Genomic DNA, 25,252 nt, shown 5'->3' on the forward strand with positions numbered 1-25,252 from the left:
CTCATTTCACATTTTTAAAAGTACAGTATCTCTGGAAGATAAAGTCCTAGAAGTGGAATTTCTGTGTCAACGGGTATATACATTTGTGTTTAAATAGATAATAACCAAATCGCCTTCCACAGAGGTTGTACCAATTATATTCTCTTCGTCAATGTATGAGAATGCTAGTTTCCCCACAGCCTTACCAGCACAGTATGTTGTGTTTTTTTTTTTTTTGTCTTTGCCAATTTGAAAAATAAAAATGGTATCTTAGAGTGGTTTTGATTTGCATTTTTCTACTATGAGTAAAGTCAAACATTTTTTTGTATGCCTAACAGTCATTTGTATATCCTTTTCTGTGAACTATTTCATGTTTCTTGACCCTTTTTCTTTTGCTTTCTTGATCTATTAGTAATTGATATATAAGAGCTCTTTATACATTAAGATATTAGCCCAGTGTTTTTTATATGAGTTGTAAATGTTAGAGTGATTTGGTGGTAAAGTGATTCTTTACTAAGTGAACTTTTTGCTAATGAACCTACCATCAAGGCTGATATCCTAGTTCAGTGTCATTCTGTAGCATTCGAAAGGCTTTGCTCTTCTTTGCTAGCGAGCCCAGTAGACTTAACTCTATCAGTGCTATGCTGTTCTAAGGAAAATGGAGAACCGTAAAGTCAGTTTGTAACATTCCATGTGAACTTATTTCAGTTTTGCTCAGAGCTCCCCAGAACCTAATCTAACCTTGTTTTAATGTTAAATATCTTTTGATTTAGCAGTGGAGTGTTGGATTGAAACATCGAACCAGAACCCTGTAGCAATGTCATTTTTTTCATTACATTTAGGGTCTAGTTCTGTTTATTTCAAAAATGGAAGAATTAAATAATGATGTGAGTGTGACTGGTTTTGTAGGTATGCTGTAAGCATCATGTGGGAATTGGATAAAACCTCCTATGAAATTAAGGAAGTATGGTACGGCAGAACCATTATTCGATCAGGATACAAACTATTTTATGAAGCAGCCCAAGAATTACTGGACGGAAACGTCGACATTGTTGATGATATTCCAGAATTCAGGGACCTGGATGAGAGGAGCCGACAAGCCAAGCTAGAGGAGTTACTGTGGGCAATCAGAAAGTTGACGGACATAGCCCGCCACGTCCGAGCCAAACGATACCAATGCGGAGCCCTGGAGCTGGAAGGGGTAGAGGTTCGCATCCAGCTCGACGAGAAGAAGAACATTCACGACCTCATCCCCAAGCAGCCCCTGGAAGTCCATGAGACAGTGGCTGAATGCATGATCCTGGCCAACCACTGGGTAGCCAAGAAGATCTGGGAGAGCTTCCCTCACCAGGCCTTGCTGCGCCGGCACCCTCCTCCACACCAGGAGTTTTTTTCTGAACTCCGAGAGTGTGCTAAAGCAAAGGGCTTCTTCATAGATACACGGTAATTCCTCTTTTGAGGGGGTAGGGAACTGGAAGGGGATGCTGTACACTTATTGATCTTACAGTAGTTCTTAAAATGTGACAGCCAGATCTTTGACCAAAAATAGAAAACAGCTTGGCTTTCTTCATTTACTATAATGTAGGTATAGAGGCTTCAATTTTTTTTTTTTTTTTTTGACACACTGCGTGGCTTGTGGGATCTTTGTTCCCCAACCCCCATGGGTAGAACCCATGCCCCCCTGCAGTGGAAGCTCGGAGTCCTAACCACTGGACTGCCAGGGAGTTCCCTAGAGGCTTCAAATTAAAACAAGTTTATTTAGGCGTAATTTTGACCCACTACAGTTTATAATATAAAAATAAGGAACCTGTTATCCTTAATTTAATTTCATCTGCCCCTTAGGCAAATGCGAAGACTTAATCCTCTATATCAATACTTTAAAAATGCAGCCTATCTCTGTGGCAATATCATAAGACACCACACCGATGGTAAATTTATACCATCCCTCCGTAGAATGAGACATTTTTACTCCCCACCTCCAGGATAAAATATTTTCCCTGTTAAAAATGATGTATAGGGATTCCCTGGTGGCGCAGTGGTTGAGAATCTGCCTGCCAATGCAGGGGACACGGGTTCGAGGCCTGGTCTGGGAAGATCCCACATGCCGCGGAGCAACTAGGCCCGTGAACCACAGTTACTGAGCCTGCGCGTCTGGAGCCTGTGCTCCGCAACAAGAGAGGCCGCGATAGTGAGAGGCCCGCGCACTGCGATGAAGAGTGGCCCCCACTTGCTGCAATTAGAGAAAGCCCTCGCACAGAAACGAAGACCCAACACAGCCATAAATAAATAAATTAATTAATTTTTTAAAAAAAGATGTATAAAGGGGATTCTTTTTTTCAATATTTTGTTGTCAGTAACGGTGCTAATTAATGTATCTTTTATTCATTTATGAAAATGGATTTTTTTTTGCCTCTCTCTTTAGGTGATAGTATCTCTTAACTGGTTTAGTCCGTGGTTGAGCTCTGGGTGCGTGCCAGACGCACATGCTAAGGGCTTTCAGGTGTTATCTTGGATCATTCATTCATATTTTACAGATAGGGAAATTAAGTCTGGAGAGGTTAATTTGCCGATAATTTAGCAGCTGGTTAGGGCAGAGCCGGGATTGGAATCCATGTCTGTCAGACTCGAAAGCTCACATTAGTGCCCACTCTGTCACATTGCTTCTCCTTTCATCATCCGCCGTTCTCCTTCCCCTTTCTCTTGGCAGGCTATGGTACAGAACTGAATTATATAGTATATTATTAAATTGTTATTATAACTCTATATTTCCTGGATTTTAAAAAACTACTTAAAAGTAAGTAAATAGAATGCTTCCTCTCGCCCTCTTTAAAAAAAGAAAAAGGTTTTCTTTTTCTGGGTTTCTTTTACTTGTGTACCTCAGGTTTAGTTCTGTTTTGTTTTTTAACTCTCTCTGGCTCAATAATTTTTTTTTTTTTTTCGGCTGCGCTGCCCAGCATGCAGGATCTTCGTTCCCTGACCAGGGATCAAAGCATGGAGTCTTAACCACTGGACCACCAGGGGAGTCCCTGGCTCAATAATTCTTGATTTAAAAAAAGAAAAAATCCATTCTTTGACCTGTACAGGATGTTTAAGGTTAAGGGTGTTAGGAATTTAATTCAGCAAGTACCTGGCAACCCACTGTGCGCTGAGCATTAACTTCATCTCATAAGTTCAGCACATTACTCTTCAGTACTTAAGAAATGTATCTGAGGGAATTCCCTGGTGGTCCAGTGGTTAGGACTTGGCGCTTTCACTGCCATGGCCGAGGTTCGATCCCTGGTCAGGGAACTAAGATCCTGCAAGCCACGCAGTGTGGCAAAGAAAAAAGAAAAGAAATGTATTTGAATTCTGACACGCTTTCTTTGTTTTAAACCTCAAAAGCAAACTAGATTTCTTTTTATTTTTTTATTTTTTAATTTTTATTTTTTGGCTGCGTTGGGTCTTCGTTGACGCACGGGCTTTTCTCTGGTTGTGGAGAGCTGGGGCTACTCTTCGTTGCGGTGCGCAGGCTTCTCATTGCGGTGGCTTCTCTTGTGGAGCACTGGCTCTAGGCGTGCAGGCTTCAGTAGTTGTGGCACATGGGCTCAGTAGTTGTGGCTCGTGGACTCTAGAGCGCAGGCTCAGTAGTTGTGGCTCACGGGCTTAGTTGCTCCGTGGCATGTGGGATCCTCCCTGACCAGGGCTCGAACCCGTGTCTCCTGCATTGGCAGGCAGATTCTTAACCACTGCACCAGCAGGGAAGCCCCGCAAACTAGATTTCTATAGTTGAAAAAAGTTGCTTCTGAAATGTGTCCAAAATAAATTTAACTACTGGCAGATGAACGTATTCAGAGGGTGAGTGAAGGGTTCCTCTCAGAGGGTTGACTTGTAAATCATTGCTGGGGACTAAATAAAATTTTTACATTTTTTTGTCAGGTCCAATAAAGCACTGGCTGATTCTCTGGATAATGCAAATGACCCCAACGATCCCATTGTCAACTGGTTGCTTCGATCAATGGCTACACAAGCCATGTCTAACGCACTGTATTTTTCCACTGGATCATGTGCCGAGGAAGAGTTCCATCACTATGGTGAATGATAAAATTTTACTGTGTGCCCATAACCTTGAGCAAATTGTTTAAAAAGTATGGTTTTTTTGTTTATTTTGATTTTTTGGTTTATTTTTGAAGGTCTAGCATTAGATAAATATACTCACTTTACCTCTCCAATAAGAAGATACTCAGATATTATAGTACACCGACTGTTAATGGCAGCCATTTCAAAAGATAAGAAAATGGAAATTAAGGAAGATTTGTTCAGCAACAAAGATCTTGAGGAATTATGCAGACATATCAACAACAGAAACCGAGTAAGAGGGAATTTTTAATTCTCTTACCCATCATCTCTTTTGCTAACAGAATATCAGCTTTATTGTATAGTGGAATGAAGTACCGTATATTCTAGCAAAGTAAACTCTAGAATTCTTTCAACCAATGAAATAACATGAAAAATCATAAAGTTTGTTGAGTAGCTCTCAATACATTTACAAATGTTCTGAAGTGACTTAATGTGGATTTATGAGATTTACCACGGGTTAGATGTTTTTCCCAAAATGTAGAAATGTGAAAGATTATCATCTTACTACCCAAAGATAATAACAATTCTAGACAATGCTTTTTATTTATAAAATTATCCGATCATACCTACTGTTTGAAATCTGCCTTTTTTCACTTAACATGTTATTGATAGCACACCATGTCAATATAGTTACATCATTGTTTTAGAAACTGCTTTGCATTCTATTTTATATTGTTGCTAGTGGCCATAATGTTGTACAGCTTAGAACTAGACCATTTGGTGATACATAAGATTGGAAGCTACCTAAATGTTTAATATTATTTTCTGTATCCAGAGTTCTAGTTTGATACTGTGCAACATTATAGCCACTAGTCATGTTGGTTTAAATTAAAAATTCAGTTCCTCAGTCACACTAGCCACATTTCACATGCCCAACAGACACGTGTGGCTTGTGGCTACCAATGGGACAACACAGATACAGAACGTTTCCATCATTGCAGAAAGTTGTTAGGCAGCACTGTTCCAGGCAATCTAGTTTACAACCATCCTTGTGTACACACTTTTACAGACTTCTCACGTTTTACCTGGATAAATCGCTGGTAATAATGAATTGCTGAGTCAAAAGGGCTGCACAAATAAAACTTTCATACCTATTACTAAATTGCCTTTCAGAATAGTAGTTCTAATTTGCACTTCTACCAGCAGGATTTTGGTAGGACAGACTTGAAAATAAAGGTAAGACATAGACCTGGATACTTTTCCTCTTCCTGAATGAACTAGAGACAGTTTTTTAAATAACAAACAAGTTGTTTTCTTAAAAGAATTAAGTTTCTAAGACATTTTTGAGGGAATGATAAAGGGTCCCACAAAATTGACTTAATTCATAATAGAGGAGAATGTTTGTATTAATAGTTTTCTAGAACCTAGCCTTTTTTAAAAGACATTGTTTCTGTGGGAATATGAATCACGTTTCTTCTGGGGATGTCAGGGAAGTCCGTCATCACGCTTTGGGGTTGTGCTTCTTCTTACAGGCAGCACAGCATTCTCAGAAGCAGTCTACAGAGCTCTTCCAGTGCATGTATTTTAAAGACAAAGACCCAGAAACTGAGGAGTGTTGCATATCTGATGGGGTTATTTATTCAATTAGGACAAACGGTGTGCTTGTGTTTATACCAAGGTATGTTATTTCTAACACAAGAGCTGTTAAGAAATCATGGTTAACCTTAAAGTACAGACATGGTATATAAACGGTACATTAGATATAATTTATTAAAGCATTTATTTTAGCAACTGTTTTGTAGTTACCATATGTACATAATGTAATAATATATAATTCATTATGTAAGTATAAATGGATATTAGAATCTAGTACATCTCTATCAGTCTTAGAGTTTTACTTTGTTATTTAGCAAAACATTTTGTTTCCATCTGCTCAATGAAATAGATATTTGGAGGTAAATCAGATGAAAAGTTCTTTTTTTTTTTTTTTTTTTGGAAAAGTTGTTTTTAATCTGTAAGAAAAACTAGCATTCTAGATAAGTATACAAAATCTGCATACTAAGAATATCTCTGGATTTTTATTCTGACAATGATTCAGGTTTGGGATTAAAGGTGCTGCTTATCTAAAAAATAAAGATGGTTTGGTGATCTCATGCAGCCCAGATGGCCATTCTGAATGGAAACCAGGATCCCTTCAACGATTTCAAAACAAAATCACCTCTACCACGACAGGAGGGGAATCTGTTACGTTCCATTTGTTTGACCACGTAACAGTAAGTCTGTATTTATATTACCACGTAACAGTAAGTCTGTATTTATGTTAAGAATTGCTTTCACTGCAAAGAACAAAGACTGTGATTTAGTAATATGCATTTTCTCCTCTATGACAGGTGAGAATATCTGTACAGGCCTCACGTTGCCATTCTGATACAATAAGGCTTGAAATAATAAGCAACAAACCATACATGATGCCAGATACAGAACTTTTTCAGCAGAGTTCCCTCTTGCTAAAGAGTGATTTAGTGAAAGAAGTAACTAGATCTGTGGAGGAAGCTCAGCTTGCTCAAGAAGTCAAAGTAAATGTCATCGAGAAAGATTATCAAAAATATTGCCAAACAAAGGGAAGAAGCCTGTACACACTTCTAGAGGAAATAAGAGACCTAGCTCTCCTGGATGTTTCCAACAGTTATGGAATATGAAACTCTTCTTACTTCATTAAAAGACCTTTGTCTTACGTGAATGTTTTACCTTCTTTTAAACATTAAGATATAATTTTCTGCGTCACCCAATGTCACCCAATCCCTGAGTGGGATTGGGTAGATATTTCAGATATTTGTGAAATGTTTTCTTATCATTAATTTAAGTTGCATTAAATAAAGTACAGTTAGGTCACTATGGAGAGTGGCTTTTCAGAGATAAGTAGATACTGAATCCTGGCTCTGCAAATCATGTTGCTGGTCTTGTTAATAAACCCAGAATTGACTTTTGGTTAGCTTGTCTCAAATCCATTCTTTTATAGTATTAATTTTTCCAGTAATTGCCACACTGGGCCATTTGGGTCATAGGCCCCTCTGACATCTGCCAGATTAACTTTTCAGTCACCTTCAGATAATAAGCTCCGTCCTGTCCACGTATCCACTTTAAAGCTCCCTATTTCGCATTTGACTCAGTCACCCCTGCTGTCCCCAGCACCAATTGGGGATAGGGCATAGGGAGCGGGGTGGGGTGCACTGGGTAAGGTCTGTTCTCTCAAACCTCCCTTCCTACCCTCTCCTCAGATGATGAGTTGCATTGGACTTGCCCTTGCTGGAGACTTGTTACTTAGCACCATCACTCTTGCCAGTCTTCCCCCCAAAAAGCAACCTTCCCATGTCCTAGTTTGTAAAAACTAGCTTTGCCTTTCCCTCTCCCCCATGGGAACCTCCTGCCAAGAACCAGACCAACCTTTAAACTTGATTCTCAACGTGGTACTTTCTATCTGCAATTACCCCTCCACCGAGTTGATAAACTCAGGCAGGAAAAACTCCAATTAAGTCCTCCCACCATGTGGCCCTAACACTTCAGCCTCATATTCACCATTCCCAAATCTCTCATTTCCTAGATTTTCATTTCTATATTTTTGTACATGTTCTTCCCAATCCTTGGCATCTCCACCGAATCCTCCCTACGTGCTCTGTGTTCCCCATTATACTTTGCAAGTTTCTCTCCAACTAACTAGTCAGTATGGTACCAAGGAGCATGTGAACTTCCATAGCACCTATGCAGGCCAGGCAATATATCAGCTTTTTACGTGACCCTTTAAGTATTAAAGTGACTCCTCAAAAGACATGTAAACACATATAACAACTGTGAACATTTTACCAAAAGTGTAAAGTGTAGAACTAAATAGCAATGAGAAAATTTTATAAAGCCTCTAGGGATAGTTTGTGAGCTTTTTATTTAAAAATAAAAGAACATTAGCATTTATTACATATTTACATCTTAAAACACCACCCAATTTAGTAAAAACAGGGCATTCAATGGCACACTAGCAGTGGAAGCTACTTATTAACTACCAATCATTTTTACAAGGTCATACCTATATAAAAATAAACACTAAGGAGAATAAATAGACAACGAAAGTGAATAAGAAACAAGTATAAATTATAATACCAGATTTTAAACAGGAATCTATAAAAGTTTCACTATATATGGATTTTCACTCAAAGTAGGCAAAATGCATAGTCATCTCAAATTTGGAAGATAGCAAGTTAATAGATTTTCTCATTTGAGGCCTATCCAACCTCAGTAATATTTCTAGATGAAGCCTTAAGTTACTATTATATATTTTAAAAGGACTGGTCCAGTTGCATCTTCTCTATTTTTAATTCCTCCTCTTCATTTACAGTATTGGCAGCAGCATCATTATGCAGATTGTCTAGAAGGTCTTTGTTAAATCCATATGATTCTTCCTCCTTTTGCTCCTCACCTGTACTACCCTCTTCAGGTGTCTGTGTACTGGGTGTGTTCATTAACAAGTCTGCAAGAGAAATCATTATTATTCATTACAAGCACCTGATCCAATCTTACCTAATACAAACTTCACAAGTTTAAATCAGTAGAGATGAAATCTACGATCACTTTAGTTAATATTAATTATAATAACTTTCTTCCAAATAAAGCCATTTTTATACATATATAAAATCCATTCAAAATGCAAGTCTTGAACTCAGACTTCTGAATCACAGTGAAATGCAACTATTCTCATTTAAAAAATCACAACTACTAGAGAGAAGTTTTTAAAAATCAAATGTTCTTATGAGATATATGTCAAAGTGATCTACAGTAAAGAACATTTAAGATACTCATTTCTATTGAAAAATTTTAAAGTCATATAAATATCTTTTTTTTTTAATTTTTATTTTTTTGGCTGCATTGGGTCTTCATTGCTGTGCACGGGCTTTCCCTAGTTGCGGTGAGCGGGGGCTACTCCTCTTGTGGTGCGCGGGCTTCTCATCGTGGTGGTCTCTCTTGTTGCGGAGCACGGGCTCTAGGGCGCATGGGCCTCAGTAGCTGTGGCACAAGAACTCAGTAGTTGTGGCTCATGGGATCTAGAGCACAGGCTCAGTAGTTGTGGCGCACAGGCTTAGTTGCTCCATGGCATGTGGGACCTTCCTGGACCAGAGATTGAACCCATGTCCCCTGCAATGGCAGGCGGATTCTTATCCACTACACCACCAGGGAAGTCCCTTAAAGTCATATATTATAAATAGAAGATGAGCCTTAAAATGCTTATTGCCACGTAAACTTTGATAATGACAGCAAGGAAGAACTGACATCAACAATAGTTGTATCTTCATTAAATTTTTCACAAGGTAGTATAAAACATCCATTTGTTAAGTTAAAAATTAAATTCAGGGCTTCCCTGGTGGCGCAGTGGTTACGAATCTGCCTGCCAATGCAAGGGACACAGGTTCGAGCCCTGGCCTGGGAAGATCCCACATGCCGCAGAGCAACTAAGCCCGTGCACCACAACTACTGAGCCTGAGCTCTAGAGCCCGCGAGCCACAACTACTGAGCCCACGTGCCACAACTACTGAAGCCTGCGCGCCTAGAGCCCGTGCTACGCAACAAGAGAAGCCACAACAATGAGAAGCCCGCGCACCACAACGAAGAGTAGCCCCCACTCACCGCAACTAGAGAAAGCCCGTGTGCAGCAACGAAGACCCAACGCAGCCAAAAATAAATAAATAAATTTATTTAAAAAAAAAAAAAAATTAAATTCATCCTGGACTTCCCTGGTGGCACAGTGGTTAAGAATCCTCCTGCCAATGTAGGAGACACAGGTTCGATCCCTGGTCCGGGAAGATCCCACATGGCACGGAGCAACTAAGCCCCTGCACCACAACTACTGAGCCTGCGCTCTAGAGACCACGAGCCTCAACTACAGAAGCCCGCACTCTAGGGCCCACGTGCCGCAACTACTGAGCCCACATGCTGCAACTACTAAAGCCTGCGCATTCTAGGGCCTGTGTGCCCCAACTACTGAGCCCATGTGCTGCAACTACTGAAGCCCACGTGCCTAGAGCCCATGCTCTGCAACAAGAGAAGCCACTGCAATGAGAAGCCCGTGCACTGCAATGAAGAGTAGCCCCCGCTTGCTCCAACCAGAGAAAGCCCGCGTGCAGCAACAAAGACCCAATGCAGCCAAACAAAAATAAATAAATAATTAAAATTTTTTAAAAAGAAACTTAAAAAAAAAAAAATTAGTGCTCGCTGCGGCAGCACATATACTAAAATTGGAATGATAGAGAAGATTAGCATGGCTCCTGTACAAGTATGACACAAAAATTCATGAAGTGGGACGAAGTGAGAGAGTGGCATGGACATATATACACTACCAAATGTAAAATAGATAGCTAGTGGGAAGCAGCCACATAGCACAGGGAGATCAGCTCGGTGCTTTGTGACCACCCAGAGGGGTGGGATAGGGAGGGTGGGATAGGGAGGGTGGGAGGGAGACGCAAGAGGGAGGGGATATGGGGATATATGTATATGTATAGCTGATTCACTTTGTTAAACACCAGAAACGAACACAACATTGTAAAGCAATTATACTCCAATAAAGATGTTAAAACAAAAACGAAAAAAATTTAAATTCATTCTAACTGGAAAAAATCATAGTAATACCACTGAATAATTTTCACTTGAGAATTCATTATTTTGGGTGAAACTTGTTTTACAACATGTAATCTTCACTACTTACTGTAATTCCTATTTTCCCATTTCAAAAGGAAAAAATTGGATTGGAAATTGACAAAGATAAATGCGACTGTGCGTGCTTCATTCAAAACCAATTTGCAATTATTTTTAAATATAGTTTTAACAAACTTGTCTAGTTTCCAAACCCACAGTCTGTTTAAAAAACAGCAAATTTTAAGGCAGTTTTAAAAGAGACAAGGGAATCAACAAGAAATCAAACATGACAGCTCACAACAGAAGTGAAACGCTGCAATAAAAAGCATTTTTGGACCTATTCATGTCACAACAAATGGCTCTAAAGTCCTCAATGGGTACAGAGAATTTTATATGTTTAGGAAAGTACCACAATAATGTTTTAATTCTCATAAAGATAAAATTATATGTCACATGTTTTAAGGAGTCAGGGAAGAATATGTTTTCGAAAGATCCAGAATCAATTTTAAATGATTAAAACAATTTTTTAAGAGACACTCAGCTACCCAGAAAACCGTCCTGGACTCATATATTCTTTGAGGATTCCAGCTAGCTCTCACGCCCACTCTCTCTCAAATATACATAAGCTTAATATACTATATCACATTTATCTATTCCTAGAGGTATTTTATTTTGGGGAAGAGTAAATAGGTTAAAATTTCTAACATGCCCTTGGTATATTAATGGTAGCACATAAAATCCAGCATAAAATTTACCATTTCCTAGGGACTGACTATTACTCAGTAGCTTTGCCTGTCTTCTTTCCAAGGCCAGTTGTTTATTTCTCTCAATTCTTTGTTGTTGTTCTTCTGTTAGGCTTCTACTAGACTCAGAAGCGAACTTTGCACTTTCAGATGAGTTTGTCAGAAAGGGATCTAACTCGGTAGCAGTTACATCATGGCCATTATTTTCCCCTACTTCATCTGCAGTAGAAAAGAAAAAATTAGTACATCTGTAGTGTTAAACTAATTAGAAAAAGAGCTTATGCAGCTATTAACTGAAAACCAGTTTAAAGCAACAAGGTGCCAGACCTGAAGAAACAATTTGAGGTATGAGAATGTTACAAATACATGCTTGATTCAAACAAGTAGAAGGAATATTTATTAATCACTTTAAAGAGGCATTTTAAGTCAAATGGAATACTAGTTTAAAAACATGCATGAACAGAAAGCAAAAGTTCTTAGTTGCTAATAAAAGAACTTAAAGAATCCAAAGTATATCCTTGTTGTGTTATTTATTTATTTATTTATTTATTTATTTATTTTTGGCTGCGTTGGGTCTTCATTGCTGCGTGCAGGCTTTTTCTCTAGTTGCGGTGAGCGGGGGCTACTCTTCCTTGCGGTGTGCGGGTTTCTCATTGCGGTGGCTTCTCTTGTTGTGGAGCACAGGCTCTAGGCGCGCGGGCTTCAGTAGTTGTGGTTTGCGGGCTCTGGAGCACAAGCTCAGTAGTTGTGGCACACGGGCTTAGTTGCTCCGCAGCATGTGGGATCTTCCAAGACCAGGGCTCGAACCCGTGTCCCTTGCATTGGCAGGCAGATTCTCAACCACTGCGCCACCAGGGAAGCCCTATCCTTGCTTTATATTAAAAACATTTTAGTAGCTTGCCATATTGTCTGTATGATACACAGTAATGATTTTATATAGGCTATTTTTTGTGTACGGTAAAACTGAGACACAAAGTGAAAAAGGGGATGAAATTTAGAGATCTGTGGACATATTTCCAAGTTAACTTTTTAAAAAATTCAGTGCTCTCTACATGATTAGTCTTAATAAATTCTTAAAGCCCTGTACACCTATTATCTCAAAGTAGGATGTTCCTAAAATGATCCACAGGGTATGAAAAGTAAATACAAGATCTTCCATTTATATTTCATTTAAGAATTACGAAAAATTAAGTTTTACTAACTTATATTTAAAAGAAGAACTGGCAGTGACAAACTATCACTTATCCATATGACAGCAATCATCTGGTCTGTAAGCTACCTTCAAGACAGCAAGCTCATACTGTGGAAGGGTGGAATTGGGTCCTCACTCATTTTTTAATTTCAGCATACTATGATACACAGCTAATTCTGACTACCCAGTTAAGCAAACTGACATACTATCTATTTTAACGAAAACAACCCTAACAAAATGCACAAGTGGTAGCTTTAAAAGATTTTTGCGAAATAACAAAACACCTGTAGGTAGAAGATAACAGAAGTACAAGCAAGAACTAAGAAGATGGCAAAGCTGACACTTCACCTTCTCTCTGTATCATTCACATTATGTGGTTAAAAAAATAATAAATAACCTCATCAGATCTGACAAGTGGGCAAAAGAAACTTCATATCACCAAGACCACCATTTGAAATATGAGTTTACAGTTACTCTTGTCCTATGTCCTATGTACATATTGTACAGTGAGGTATTAGCTAATGCCAGTAAAAACCATCACAACTAGCAAAACATTTAAAACATAAAGACAAACCAGTGAGGTTTAAAAATCATGTATTTAATCCAGCATTTTACAATCTAAGCCCCTTTTGAGGTTTCTTCCTTAATGGTGAGACAGAAAGCCACACACTTTTCCCTCCTGATATGGAAAAAAATGTGTCAAGAAACTAAAATAGGGGCTCCCCTGGTGGCACAGTGGTTGAGAATCTGCCTGCCAATGCAGGACACACGGGTTCGAGCCCTGGTCTGGGAAGATCCCACCTGCCGCGGAGCACCTGGGCCCGTGAGCCACAATTACTGAGCCTGCGCGTCTGGAGCCTGTTCTCCGCAACAAGAGAGGCCACGATAGTGAGAGGCCCGCGCACCACGATGAAGAGTGGCCCCCGCTTGCCACAACTAGAGAAAGCCCTCGCACAGAAACGAAGACCCAACACAGCCATAAATAAATAAATTAATTAATTAAAAAAAAAAAAAAGAAACTAAAATACATTCCTTTGTCAGGAAATATTGATGGAGTACATTTAGAAAACATTGCTGGAAAAGTTAAGAAACAAGTATTAGAACCAATTATGCAATATACAGGATTTCTAATATGCTTCACCTTATAGGGCTTAAAGGATTCTGAATTAATAGTAATGAAATACATAAAAAACTATTCAATATTCTTCTGTGAGCCATGAAAGGAAAGATCTCTTCAACAGTAAATGACCTCTTTAGTACAAACAATGTCTTACAGAATATCCATGTGAATATAACCACTTTTGACTAGGATAAAAGTGGCATTAAAAAAAATGAGAACCACACATGAAATTCATTCACTGCCACATTCATAGGCAAGCTATTGTGGCAAAGAAGCTAAAGCCAGAAATATTCAATGTGCTACAGGATGCCATCACTCTGGTACATATAAACTAACAGATAAACAAACTACATAATAATTAAAGGGAAATAAGAGCTATTTAAAAAAAGCATAGTGAAATCAGGAATGGGGCTGGGGGTCCAATTTTAACAGTGTGGTAGGGGAGACTTCACTGAGCTGACATTTGAAAACAGTTTGACGCGGGTGAGAGAGTTAGCCATGCAGATTTAGGGGCAGGAGGGAGGGCAAAGGACAGTGTTCAAGGCAGAGTGCAAAAGCCTTAAGACAGAAATATGCCTGGAAGGCTCAAGGAACAGCTAGGACGCAAGTGTGGCTGAAGCAACGGAATATTAAAGATACCGTCAGGGAGGCAAGAGGAATGGGATGAGGACACAAAAACAAGATTCTATAGGGCGAAGTAGGACAATATAAAGACTGTGGCTTTTACTTTGATTGAAATAAGGAGCCACTACAGGGCTTTGAGCAGAGGAATGACATGACGACACGTGCTAAAAATATAAAAATATAAAAGCTGACTAATTTTAAGTAAAACGATTGAAAAGGGGCAGATGAAAATTTGCTAGTAAACTTCAACAAAAGTCCTTGCACTGGTGAGTGAGAATGAAAGATGAATACGAAGATTTACTAAGTGCAGTTAATGATGCTCTACTTCCATTTGGGTTTACGCATCTTAGAAAGGTTAAAACCAAGATTTGGGAGAAAAAACTGAATCTACAACCAAACCTTCAAACCACTGATCAAAAAGTATTAGCCCAAAATTTTCGGTAAAAATTATTCAATAGAATATTCAATCATATTGTTCTTACTTTAAAACTAATGTTAAGATCAAAAATGTACATTATATATCGTATCAGTACAGCAGTACATGTATTAGAAAAATAAAATGTTCAAAACATTTTTACTGTTGTAGTGCCTCATGCACTAGGTCTGGAGACTATTCTTTTAGGATACAAAGAAAACAGATTCAACAACAAACAAGGCTCTCTGATACAGGACTCCTCTATGTACCCTATACTGCAACTTGCCTGTAATTCCATGAATGGTGCCATGTTCATTTATGCCTCTGCATAAGTGGCTGCCTCTATCCAAAATCACCTCTGCCTAACCTCTACTGCTTATCATTCAAAGTACTTGTGATACCTCCTCTGTGAAGCTTTCCCCTCTCTTACCAAGCTTTCCCCTCCCCTAGGTAAAAGTAACTGTGTTCTCCTTTGCCCCGTACACTGTCCCCTGTTCATCTCCAATTACAGCACCTTGCAGACTACTGGCATGTTACTAGTTCACCGTCTGTTAGCCCATGAAGCAAGGGGTCTGATCGCATTCATCTTTATCCCTGAACCTTTAGCACATAGTATGCAGCTCAAAAAGTTCGATGAATAAGCTAACTGACCCAGTAGTATATGTTGTGGGATTTAGACTGTAATAACTAATTCCTTTCCATCTATCAAATCCCATGCCATCAATTCGTACCATACCTTACCAAATAATTAAATCTTGGATTATTTAAATCACAATCCTTCACACTTTTAAAAGCAGTTTATAAATAACTTTGGGGGATTCTATATGGAGTCTGTATTTTCTGCTACATCTATGAAATTTTTTAAAAACAAAAAACAAACATGTATGGAGCCATCGCACAGAAAATCTGATAACTATACAGACCCTGTCGGCAGGAACCATATGTTTTGATGTGTGTGACTGCCTATGGTTGCATTGTACAACTAACAAATGCAATCAATACCAGGAACAGTCACATAGGTCTAATTAAAATCCTATATACAAGAGCTGTACTCTTGTGTGAGACGTGACCTATTTCATCATCAAATTGTTCTGCCTAATTTCTCAGAGCCACTTTTTTATAATGGTGGACATGTGTATGAACACTGTATCTTGTCATATATTTTTATCAGCAAGCACTACAAAGGATCAATGCGTCATCATCATGAGTTCTCAAAAGCTCATGTTCTGTGGCTAAATATATTTTACATCTCTTAATGGCATACCACCATGTCTTTAAGAAACAAATATCATGCACAACATTCTAGATGTACCAAGGCATCTTAACTCATTCCTATTTACTGTACTTTAATTATATACTCAAAATAGACTAAGAACCCAGTCCTGTAACACTGCCTACCCCAACTAGATCCATTTCTAAAAGCAAAATTATTATAAAGTAGATAAACCTATATTCTTACCTTTATTGCTAACAAAATCTTCATGTAAAATAGGGAGATCAAGTCGAATTTGTTTTAAACAGGTCTGAAAATAAAAAACATTTTTATATTTTCACTTAGATTTGGGGGAAAACGGTCATTGATTTTATTATTAGTTTCAAAAAAAGTTGTTCAAATAGCTACTATTAATTTTCCTTCTCTCTACTAAGACTGAAAATGAAGACCCCAAAGAGCTACTTAGCCTCACTAATCCTTATACAATTTAGCATTGTGAATGATATTCATAATAATCTCAATACCTACCTGAACTTCCTTTTTATTTCCCAGATATTCAACTCTGTCAATAAAATCTTCAAATTGCAGTTTAGGGAACAGCCTATGCGCCCAGTGCTCCATGTGTCTGATTACTGTCTTCAAGTCCTCAGCCTGGAACATAAAAATAAAAATGCTAAATAGAAGACTCATTCTCACAACTGACCTTGTCAGCAGATTTTAGAACTGAATAAGAGTACCAAAGTCACTGGTGTCCTTTTATATTTATAAGGTTAATAAAGAAACTTTAAGAAGAAAAGTATTTATCAAGGGCTTAGAGCAGGTGTCCCCAACCCCGGGCCGGGGACCAGTCCACGGTGGGTTAGGAACCGGGCCGCACAGCAGGAGGTGAGCAGTGAGCGAGCAAGAGAGCGAAGCTTCATTTGCCGCTCCCCATCGCTCACATTACCGCCTGAACCATCCTCCACACCCCTCACCACCCTTCGTCCCCCGGGAAAAACTGTCTTCCACGAAACCAGTCCCTGGTGCCAAAAAGGTTGGGGACTGCTGGCTTAGAGAACTGCAGTCTAACAGCACTGGATAGATTTTTAAACATCAGAGGAGGGCTTCCCTGGTGGTGCAGTGGTTGAGAATCTGCCTGCCAATGCAGGGGACACGGGTTCGAGCCCTGGTCTGGGAAGATCCCACATGCCACGGAGCAACTGGGCCCGTGAGCCACAACTACTGAGCCTGCGCGTCTGGAGCCTGTGCTCCGCAACAAGAGAGGCCACGATAGTGAGAGGCCCGCGCACTGCGATGAAGAGTGGCCCCCACTTGCCGCAACTGGAGAAAGCCCTCGCACAGAAACGAAGACCCAACACAGTCATAAATGAATAAATAAATAAATAAAAGAACGTGAATTTCTTAAAAAAAAAAAAAAAAAATCAGAGGAAAAAAGAAACCCAGTATGAAAACTTAATAAAAGTTAAAAGATAATCACATGTGTCTTTTCAGACCTATAAATACTTGAAAATAAACTTCAATAAAATATGGCAAGATATCTTTTAGAAATAACTACACAAACTGACAGGTCTCTAAATGATGTACAGAAAGCACTGAGAATCAGCTCTGTGAAAATATATTCAGAAATCCCAAGGGCAAAGTACCAAAGACTAGCAACAACAGTGTAAACATTCTCAGACCACAATACCTCTCTATATTTGAAATTTCAATTTAACATTAAAAAAATTTTTTAATGAAAATGAAAAACAAAGTTTAATAAACTGGAGTAATAAATGAAAAAAGTTCCAAATTCCTGATTTCACTGTACAATATTTTTTAATTTTCTTATAGTATTTTAAAATAGGAGACTGGTTAAAAGCTCTGGATCAGACTGCATAGATTCAAATCTAAATTCTACCACTTACTAGCTGTGTGACTTTGAACCAATCACTTTACCTCTGTGTGCCTTTTTCTTCATGAATAAAACGAGAATATACGTACCTCATTGGGTTGTTAGGAGGATTAAGTAATACAAGTAAAGTGCCTGACACAAAACAAGTCCTCAAATGTTGGCAATTATTGTTTGTGGTGCTATTTGACCTTGTCTAAGAAGCTAATGGTTAAAACAATCAACTCTACCAATAACTCAATATGTAATGCTGAGAACATAATGTCATTTCATTCTCATTCTGATAAAGATAAAAGTTCTTTCAAAAGTTGTATCATCGGGCTTCCCTGGGGGCGCAGTGGATAAGAATCTGCCTGCCAATGCAGGGGACACAGGTTCGATCCCTGGTCCAGGAAGATCCCACATGCCACGGAGCAACTAAGCCTGTGCGCCACAACTACTGAGCCTGCACTCCAGAGCCCGCGAGCCACAACTACTGAAGCCCACGCGCCTAGAGCCCGTGCTCCGCAACAAGAGAAGCCACTGCAGTGAGAAGCCCGCGCATCACAACGAAGAGTAGCCCCTGCTTGCCGCAACTAGAGAAAGCCCGCGTGCAGCAACGAAGACCCAATACAGTCAAAAATAAATAAATAAAATAAAAATTTTTTTAAATTTAAAAAAAAAGTTCAATCACCTATGACCATTTTCCAGTTGTTGGGGTAGCTGATCAGCCACCTTACAATATCACATTAGACCCAAGGGACAGAGAAGAGAAATACCTAAATACAGTGTGAAGTCCCAAGTCATACATGGAGAGAAAAGCATCCAGGATTCAGCTTCGTTAGAAAATAGTAGAATTTTCAAAGGCAAAGTACAGAAGACTAGACAGAGCCCAACCTCACCCAGTGAAGGAACACAAAATATTTATCCTTCGTATAAGTTTATTTATCTTTTAAAGTACTTATTATGAAAATGATGAAGACGTCATAAATTCAAAGCACCAATTCATCACTACTACCTGAAAATTTCAATAAGAGCAATGAATTAACCAAGCGGGGCATGGTTTTAAAAATCTTGATTTATGTTTAGTTTTGTGGCAAAATAGGACACAGGCTTATATTCTCCCTTCCTGTCCACCGAAACTAAGCAAATGTACTACAATTTTTCAGCCTCCCAGGTTTGAAATCTTGGGATTAATTTTTACTTTTGTACCTCCCAATCACCTCCAAGTATTATATGTTGTTCATCCCTCTACTATTACCCTATCCAGGCTATTTTACCTCATTCCGCTGGTAGTGAAATAGCCTCTGAATTGCTGTCTGCCTCCAGCTGCTTCCCTCTTTCCAACTATCCTGAATACCACACCAAGATCATGTTCATGCTGTGTTAATGCTACTCTAGCTGGGCCCTGCAATGGAAAGTCAAAGCTCTGCCCTTAACCACTGGCAGTGGAGGCTTAAAACTCTAAAACTCAGTTTCCTTCACTAGATAATGGGACCAACACCTACCCCAGAGGTTGATAATTAAAGAATATAATTGAAAATACTTCATAAACTGCAAAGCTCTACAAAGATATCATCTGCAAAAAATTGTATCTGCACGCTACATGATTCAAAGAGAATTTTTAAATGTACAGTTGTGCAGAGATTTACAGTTCCTAAATGTCTTCAGTGTCCTTTCTACTACATCATAGTTTCTAAAGAGATATGATGATGAATGATGGTATCTGTGAAACATTCTAAGATTCCTGAGAACATGATAATGGGCCCACAGTCTTATTGATATTTTAAAAAACAAAGGTCTAAAATAAAAATCAGACATTTCTTACCTCATGACCTTTACCTTTGAATTTTGCCTTATCAAACACATGCCTTAATGCTGGAAGCCCTCTCTCTGAAATTAATCTGTGAATAGAAATATGTTTTAAATTTCAAGTTTGCTAAAGCCATCAAGGCCCAACCAAGACCATAAGAAGAAAAAAATATTAACTACTGAACTGAGAAAAATGTCTGATCTCCAAATCATCCCAACCAAAAGCTTGTAACATAAGAGGGAAAAAATGACGGAAAGAAAAGTATAAATATTTAAGGAAATAGTAAATGTACCTCTCAGCATTCAGCTTGGGTATATTCCTTTTAACTGTTCTCTTTGGAGGGACAGGAACACGTGCTCCTCTCCCTAACTCTGGTGAAATATACCAAGATTTAATATTACTTAAGTAACTTAAGCCTCATTTATAAAATGTATCATTTCTAAGCTGTTAGATGGATAGCTGAACATGGACACCACTTTGGAACCCTATACAGACCTTCTTCAGGTTCAGCTCCTTCACCATCTTCTCTCCCTGGAGAGGCTGGAGGTGGGAATGGAGGAAAAGTTTCATCTTTTATATGCTCATAATCTGGTAGGTCAATCAAGCCATTCTCCTGTGGTTCTAGCATCTTTTCCTCTAGGGGGAAAAAAAGTAAACATGTTTATGCATCCAAGTAGTCTTCTTATTACACAGTTAAGTTCCACTTGCAGCAAAATGCATGTGCTTCAGTCAGTTAAACCATATTTCAAACTCACACATCATGAACTGAAGTGAAGAAGATAACAGTTATGGAAAAAAGAACAAAGTTAGAAATTAGAAGAACTGAGTTCTAATGTAGACCCTACCACTAAATAACTATATGATTTTGAGCAAATCATTTTACCTCAACTGTTGAGTTTCCCCACCATAAAATGATGATTTTAACTTTTCAGAGGGTTTCAAACTGTGGTCCAAAGGGGTGTGAAATAGGCAGGGCACAATACCTCAACCCCACTTCAACCAGAGAAGCTTTTTAAAAATACTGTTGGGAATTCCCTGGTAGTCCAGTGGTTAGGGCTCTGTGTTCTCACTGCTGAGGGCCCGGGGTTCAATCCCTGCTCCAGGAACTAAGATGCCATAAGCTGTGCAGGGGGGCCGAAAAAGGGAAAATAAAAATAAAAATACTGTTTACATACTGGTTTTCTAGTAAGGTTTCCCTTGCAGAAATGGAAATAATCCTTAAGTTGGTAACTTGAAAGAATGCTTTTCAGTACCATCTTACTTGACCTCTCAGAAACATCTGACACTTTTGATCAGTTCCTTTTTCTAGAAAAGTGTTTTTGTTGACTCCTGGAACACAGTACTCAACTGGCTTTCCTCCCTTCCTGGACACTCCTCCTGGATCTTCTTTGCAGATTCACATTCCTCTAGCCTGGTCAGTTAGTATCCAAGACTTCATCCTAGGCCCTCTTCACTCAGTTATGCACATGGCTCTAATTTATAGATGACCCATTAATTTTTTATCTCCACCTGAGCATCAAATCCGAGCTCTAAATCCCTACTTCTCATTTTACAGCTCTAAAATTTCTCAAAGGCACCTATAACTCATCATGTATAAAACCAGCCTTCTAAATTTTCCCAATTCAATGAATGACACCTATCCAGCTCTACGTCAGAAACCTGCAAGTCATCCTTAACACTTCATTCCCCCATCCTAAATACCCTGTCCATTTTACTTCCAGATTATCCCTTGAGTCTGTCCATTTCTCCCTATTTCCACAATCACTTCCTAACACTTCTTGCTTGGATTACTCCATTACTCCTATCCATTTTGCCCTTTCAATCCATTCTCCATATTACAGCTAAACTGAACCTTTGGAAATGTCAAGCTGATCACATGGCTTCCTACTGCTCTTAGGATAATGATAAAACTCCAAGGCCCTGCAGGGTTTAGCACTTTCCTACTTCTCCAGACTTACTTCACACCATTCTCCATGCTTTTTCTTTCTATCCCTCAAGCCACTAGACCTTTACAAAAGCTGTTTCCTATCTTGAAGGCTCCTCCCTGACTCCTAATCTCTTTCAGATCTCAACCGTCACCTCAGAAAAGTCTCCCCCAGTTTTCCTAAATTAAATCCTCCTATAACAAGCATTCAAAATGTCAAGTGCAAGTTTTGTAGCACTTACCCAGTTCCAATATTAGGTTCTATTTGTATGATTATTTGATTAATGTCTGTCTCCCATAATAGACTGTAGCTCTAAAAAGGCAATGACAAGGTGGGTCTCGGTGCTCCTCTACTGTAGCCCCAAAACTGATATACAGCCAGTGCTCAAGAAATAGTTGTTGATCTTGGTCCTCCCAACTTGAACTAGCAGAAAACCTGGGCAGTTCTACAGCCCCAAAGGAGGGCACACCTCCTACCACCGACTTCAAATGTGGCCAAGAGGGAAATGCACAGGGAAGGGGCTCCTGGAGGGCAAGGCTGGGACCCTGGAGGAGGGGAACAAGGGGGTGGCCCCAGAGAGCAGAACTGAGGTGGCCAATTGAGCTGTCTCATTTCACTGCCAGGGCAGGTAGCCCAGGAATCCTCACTATCCATGTGTTTCCTGAATTCTGATAGTGAGAATTATTTTTAGTGAGTTCAGGTCATGGGTAGTGTAATGCATTATCCAAATCTATCAGATTCCTGAGTTTGGGATAACATGAGAGTTCATGAAGGAAAGATATCTCAAAAAATTATCTGAATCTGTTCAGTTCCTGAGTTTATGGATAGGGAGAGTTCTGATGGCAATGATACTTGTAATTTCTGTCTAGCAGGATTTAATAACTGCAATGGGCCACTAAAAAAAGAAAGAAGGAATTTGGTTTTTTGGGGTTTTTAAAAATATTTATTTATTTATTTGGCTGTGCCGGGTCTTAGTTGCAGCACGTGGGATCTTCGTTGCTGTGTGTGGGACCTTCGTTGCGTCATATGGGGTCTTCAGTTGCGGCATGCGGGATCTTTAGTTGCAGCATGCAAACTCTTAGTTGCGGTATGTGGGATCTAGTTCCCTGACCAGGGATCAAACCTGGGCCCCCTACGTTGGGAGCGTGGAGTCTTAGCCACTGGACCACCAGGGAAGTCCCAGAAATAACTGTTGAATGGAGGAATGAAGAATTCCAAAGCTTCCCCAAAACTGTAAAACTACTGGAGCTAGAGGATCTCCAAAGTCTCTCCAATTCTAAACTTCCAAGACCACAAGTACATAAAAACAAAACAAAGTATCAACCATAGGTTTTCAAAATTGGAAAGGTAGTTAAAGGTCATATTGAAGTTCCTTCAGTTAGGTAAAAATGAAAAACACATTTTTCATTTTTACCAAGAAATTTTTTGAACAACTATTCACCATTCTGTTCCACTACCTTCTGCCATTTTCCAGGTAACTTCATAATTCCATCTTTCCAAAACTTTTTATCCTTTTGAGCAAAGAACTGTTCCAGGTGCTTTTTACAGTCTTCCAGGGAATTGAAATTTTTTCCATTAAGAGAATTTTGTAAAGACTGAAATAAATGGAAATCCAAAGGTTCAATGTCTGGTGAATACGGTGGATGAATCAGAACTTCCTAGCCAAGCTGTAATAGTTTTTGCCTGGTCATCAAAGAAACATGCAGTCTTGTGGTATCCTGATGGAAGATTATGCATTTTCCATTGACTAATTCTGGACTCTTTTCGTCAAGTGCTGCTTTCAGTTGGTCTAATTGGGAGCAGTACTTGTTGGAATTAATCTTTGGTTTTCCGGAAGGAGCTCATAATGGAGGACTCCCTTCCAATCCCACCATATACACAACATCACCTTCTTTGCATGAAGACCAGCCTTTGGTGTGGTTGGTGGTAGTTCATTTCCCTTTCCCCACGATCTCTTCCATTCCACATTATTGTACAGTACCCACTTTTCATTGCCCATCACAATTTGTTTTAAAAACGGAATGTTTTCTTTACGTTTAAGTAGAGAATCACATGCAGAAATATGGTCAAGAAGGTTTTTCGCTTAACTTATGTGGAACCCAACCATGAAAGCGCTTCACATAACCAAGGTGGTGCAAATGATTTTCAACGTTTGATTTGGATATTTTGAGTATGTCTATCTCCCACATGGTATAACTTTGATTGTTCTCAATTAATGTCTCAATTTAGTCACTGGTCTACCTGACTGTGAAGCATCATCCAGCGAGCTATCTCCAGCACGAAACTTCGCAAACCACTTTTGACATGTTCGATCAGTCACAGCACCTTCTCCATACACCGCACAAATCCTTTTTTATGTTTCAGTGGCATTTTTACCTTTCTTGAAATAACAAAGCATAATTATGCCAAAAGTGTTGCTTTTTTTCTTCCATCTTCAATATTAAAATGGCTACACAAAAATTCACCAATTTTGATAAGTTTTTTTTTAAATGCACGTTGATATTTCATTGTTTCCAATGAAGTTAAAGACAACTAAGAAGCGCTACTAGAGCCATCTTGCAGAAAAAACGAACGAACTTTCTGGCCTCACTCTATCAATAGTTAAGCCTTCTGGGAAGAAATAGGGCTCACACCTTTGAGGCCAACAGGGAGCTACGAATGAGATAACAGGGCACAAACTATATTAAGTGTAACGATGCAATGCAAGGAACCAGCCAAGCCTGGGGTAGGACTTGTCAGTAAACTTGTAGTGAATAAGATAGCTCTGTCTTTAACTTCTTGACAATGGTTGTCTAGTCTCTTTTTAGACATTTATGAAGGTCTCTTCACTTCCTCCTCTAGTCCTCAGACTCGCAGAAGAGTGAAGGTAACAAAGAAATTTAATATCCAAATTCGTTCCCAGACCCTTAGGTGTCCAACGTCCAACTTTTTCTAAGTCACCAAAACAGAAGTCCCTGTCGCCAGAAGTCCTACCAAACTGACTCGATGACCTCCTTGCTACCCAGCCCTAAAACCACAAAACTTCCCATCCCATCCCTCTTCTCCGACCTCCCCTCATCCTCGCTCCCCTGTCTGTCCTCTCACTTCAACCACATTCATTCATTCATTCAACATTCACAGGACGCCTCCAGTGTTTAGAAGCCCCGGTACAGAAACTGGAGATATAAAGATGTATCCGACACACGTTCCCTTTCACTAAAAGGCCTGGTTTAGAGAGAGACAGACCCGAAACGTAAACAAGAAGTAAAAGCGCCGGCCCTGGATCCCACCGACCTCCTCTCCGCACAGGTCGCAGCCGGTCAGGCCTCCCTTCCTCTCCAGTCCCGATCAGCCCAGGTCCGTCTCAGTCATGTCCTCCTGCTTCCTCACTCCCTCCTTGCGACATCCCGGCATCACCGCTCCCCAGCCTGACTCCCTCGGCCGGCTCTCCCCTTGGGAACTTCACTCTCCCGCCAGTCCGCTCTCACCTCGAGCAGACCGCAGCAGCCACAGGACACAGCTCCGCGCGGCCGGGAAACCTTGTATCTCGCGAGACTCTCGCGAGAAGAGTCCTTGGCTTTTGGCGCCAAAAGCCTGGGCGGTGCCTACCGGACCCGCCTCCCCCAGGTCCCGCCCACCCACGTCTATCCC

The 25,252-nt window shown here is 39.6% G+C and overlaps 2 protein-coding genes across 8 annotated transcripts in view; one reads left to right on the forward strand and one right to left on the reverse strand.

Annotated features, from left to right (window-relative positions):
- Window positions 1-7,027, forward strand: part of DIS3L (DIS3 like exosome 3'-5' exoribonuclease) — a 34,405-nt gene extending 27,378 nt beyond the window's left edge. For 4 of the 5 annotated variants that reach the window (XM_082445508.1, XM_082445511.1, XM_082445510.1 and 1 more), the window contains 6 exons: window positions 889-1,422; window positions 3,895-4,049; window positions 4,149-4,327; window positions 5,568-5,713; window positions 6,134-6,308; window positions 6,426-7,027. In XM_082445508.1, the coding sequence (XP_082301634.1) occupies window positions 889-1,422; window positions 3,895-4,049; window positions 4,149-4,327; window positions 5,568-5,713; window positions 6,134-6,308; window positions 6,426-6,734 (1,498 nt within the window). In that variant the 3' untranslated portion in view covers window positions 6,735-7,027. The remainder of the gene's footprint in view (window positions 1-888; window positions 1,423-3,894; window positions 4,050-4,148; window positions 4,328-5,567; window positions 5,714-6,133; window positions 6,309-6,425) is intronic. The other variant, XM_082445509.1, reaches the window with a different exon arrangement.
- A 928-nt stretch (window positions 7,028-7,955) lies between these two features.
- Window positions 7,956-25,192, reverse strand: TIPIN (TIMELESS interacting protein). Of its 3 annotated transcripts, none has more exons than XM_082448184.1 (8): window positions 25,090-25,192; window positions 20,193-20,333; window positions 19,990-20,068; window positions 19,713-19,788; window positions 16,546-16,668; window positions 16,264-16,327; window positions 11,466-11,672; window positions 7,956-8,554 (listed from the first exon to the last, which is right to left on the reverse strand). In XM_082448184.1, exons 2-8 carry the CDS (start codon window positions 20,323-20,325, stop codon window positions 8,364-8,366), a joined length of 873 nt encoding a protein of 290 aa, XP_082304310.1. In that variant the 5' UTR covers window positions 20,326-20,333; window positions 25,090-25,192; the 3' UTR covers window positions 7,956-8,363. The 3 variants fall into 3 exon arrangements, with proteins under 3 accessions (XP_082304310.1, XP_082304308.1, XP_082304309.1); XM_082448182.1 differs by having other exon boundaries at window positions 24,896-25,114; XM_082448183.1 differs by lacking the exon at window positions 25,090-25,192 and adding an exon at window positions 23,864-24,002.
- Window positions 25,193-25,252: the final 60 nt, after the last annotated feature.

The sequence above is a fragment of the Balaenoptera physalus genome, assembly GCF_965194825.1.
Source record: "Balaenoptera physalus genome assembly, chromosome: 2".
Classification (NCBI taxonomy): Eukaryota; Metazoa; Chordata; class Mammalia; order Artiodactyla; family Balaenopteridae; genus Balaenoptera; species Balaenoptera physalus.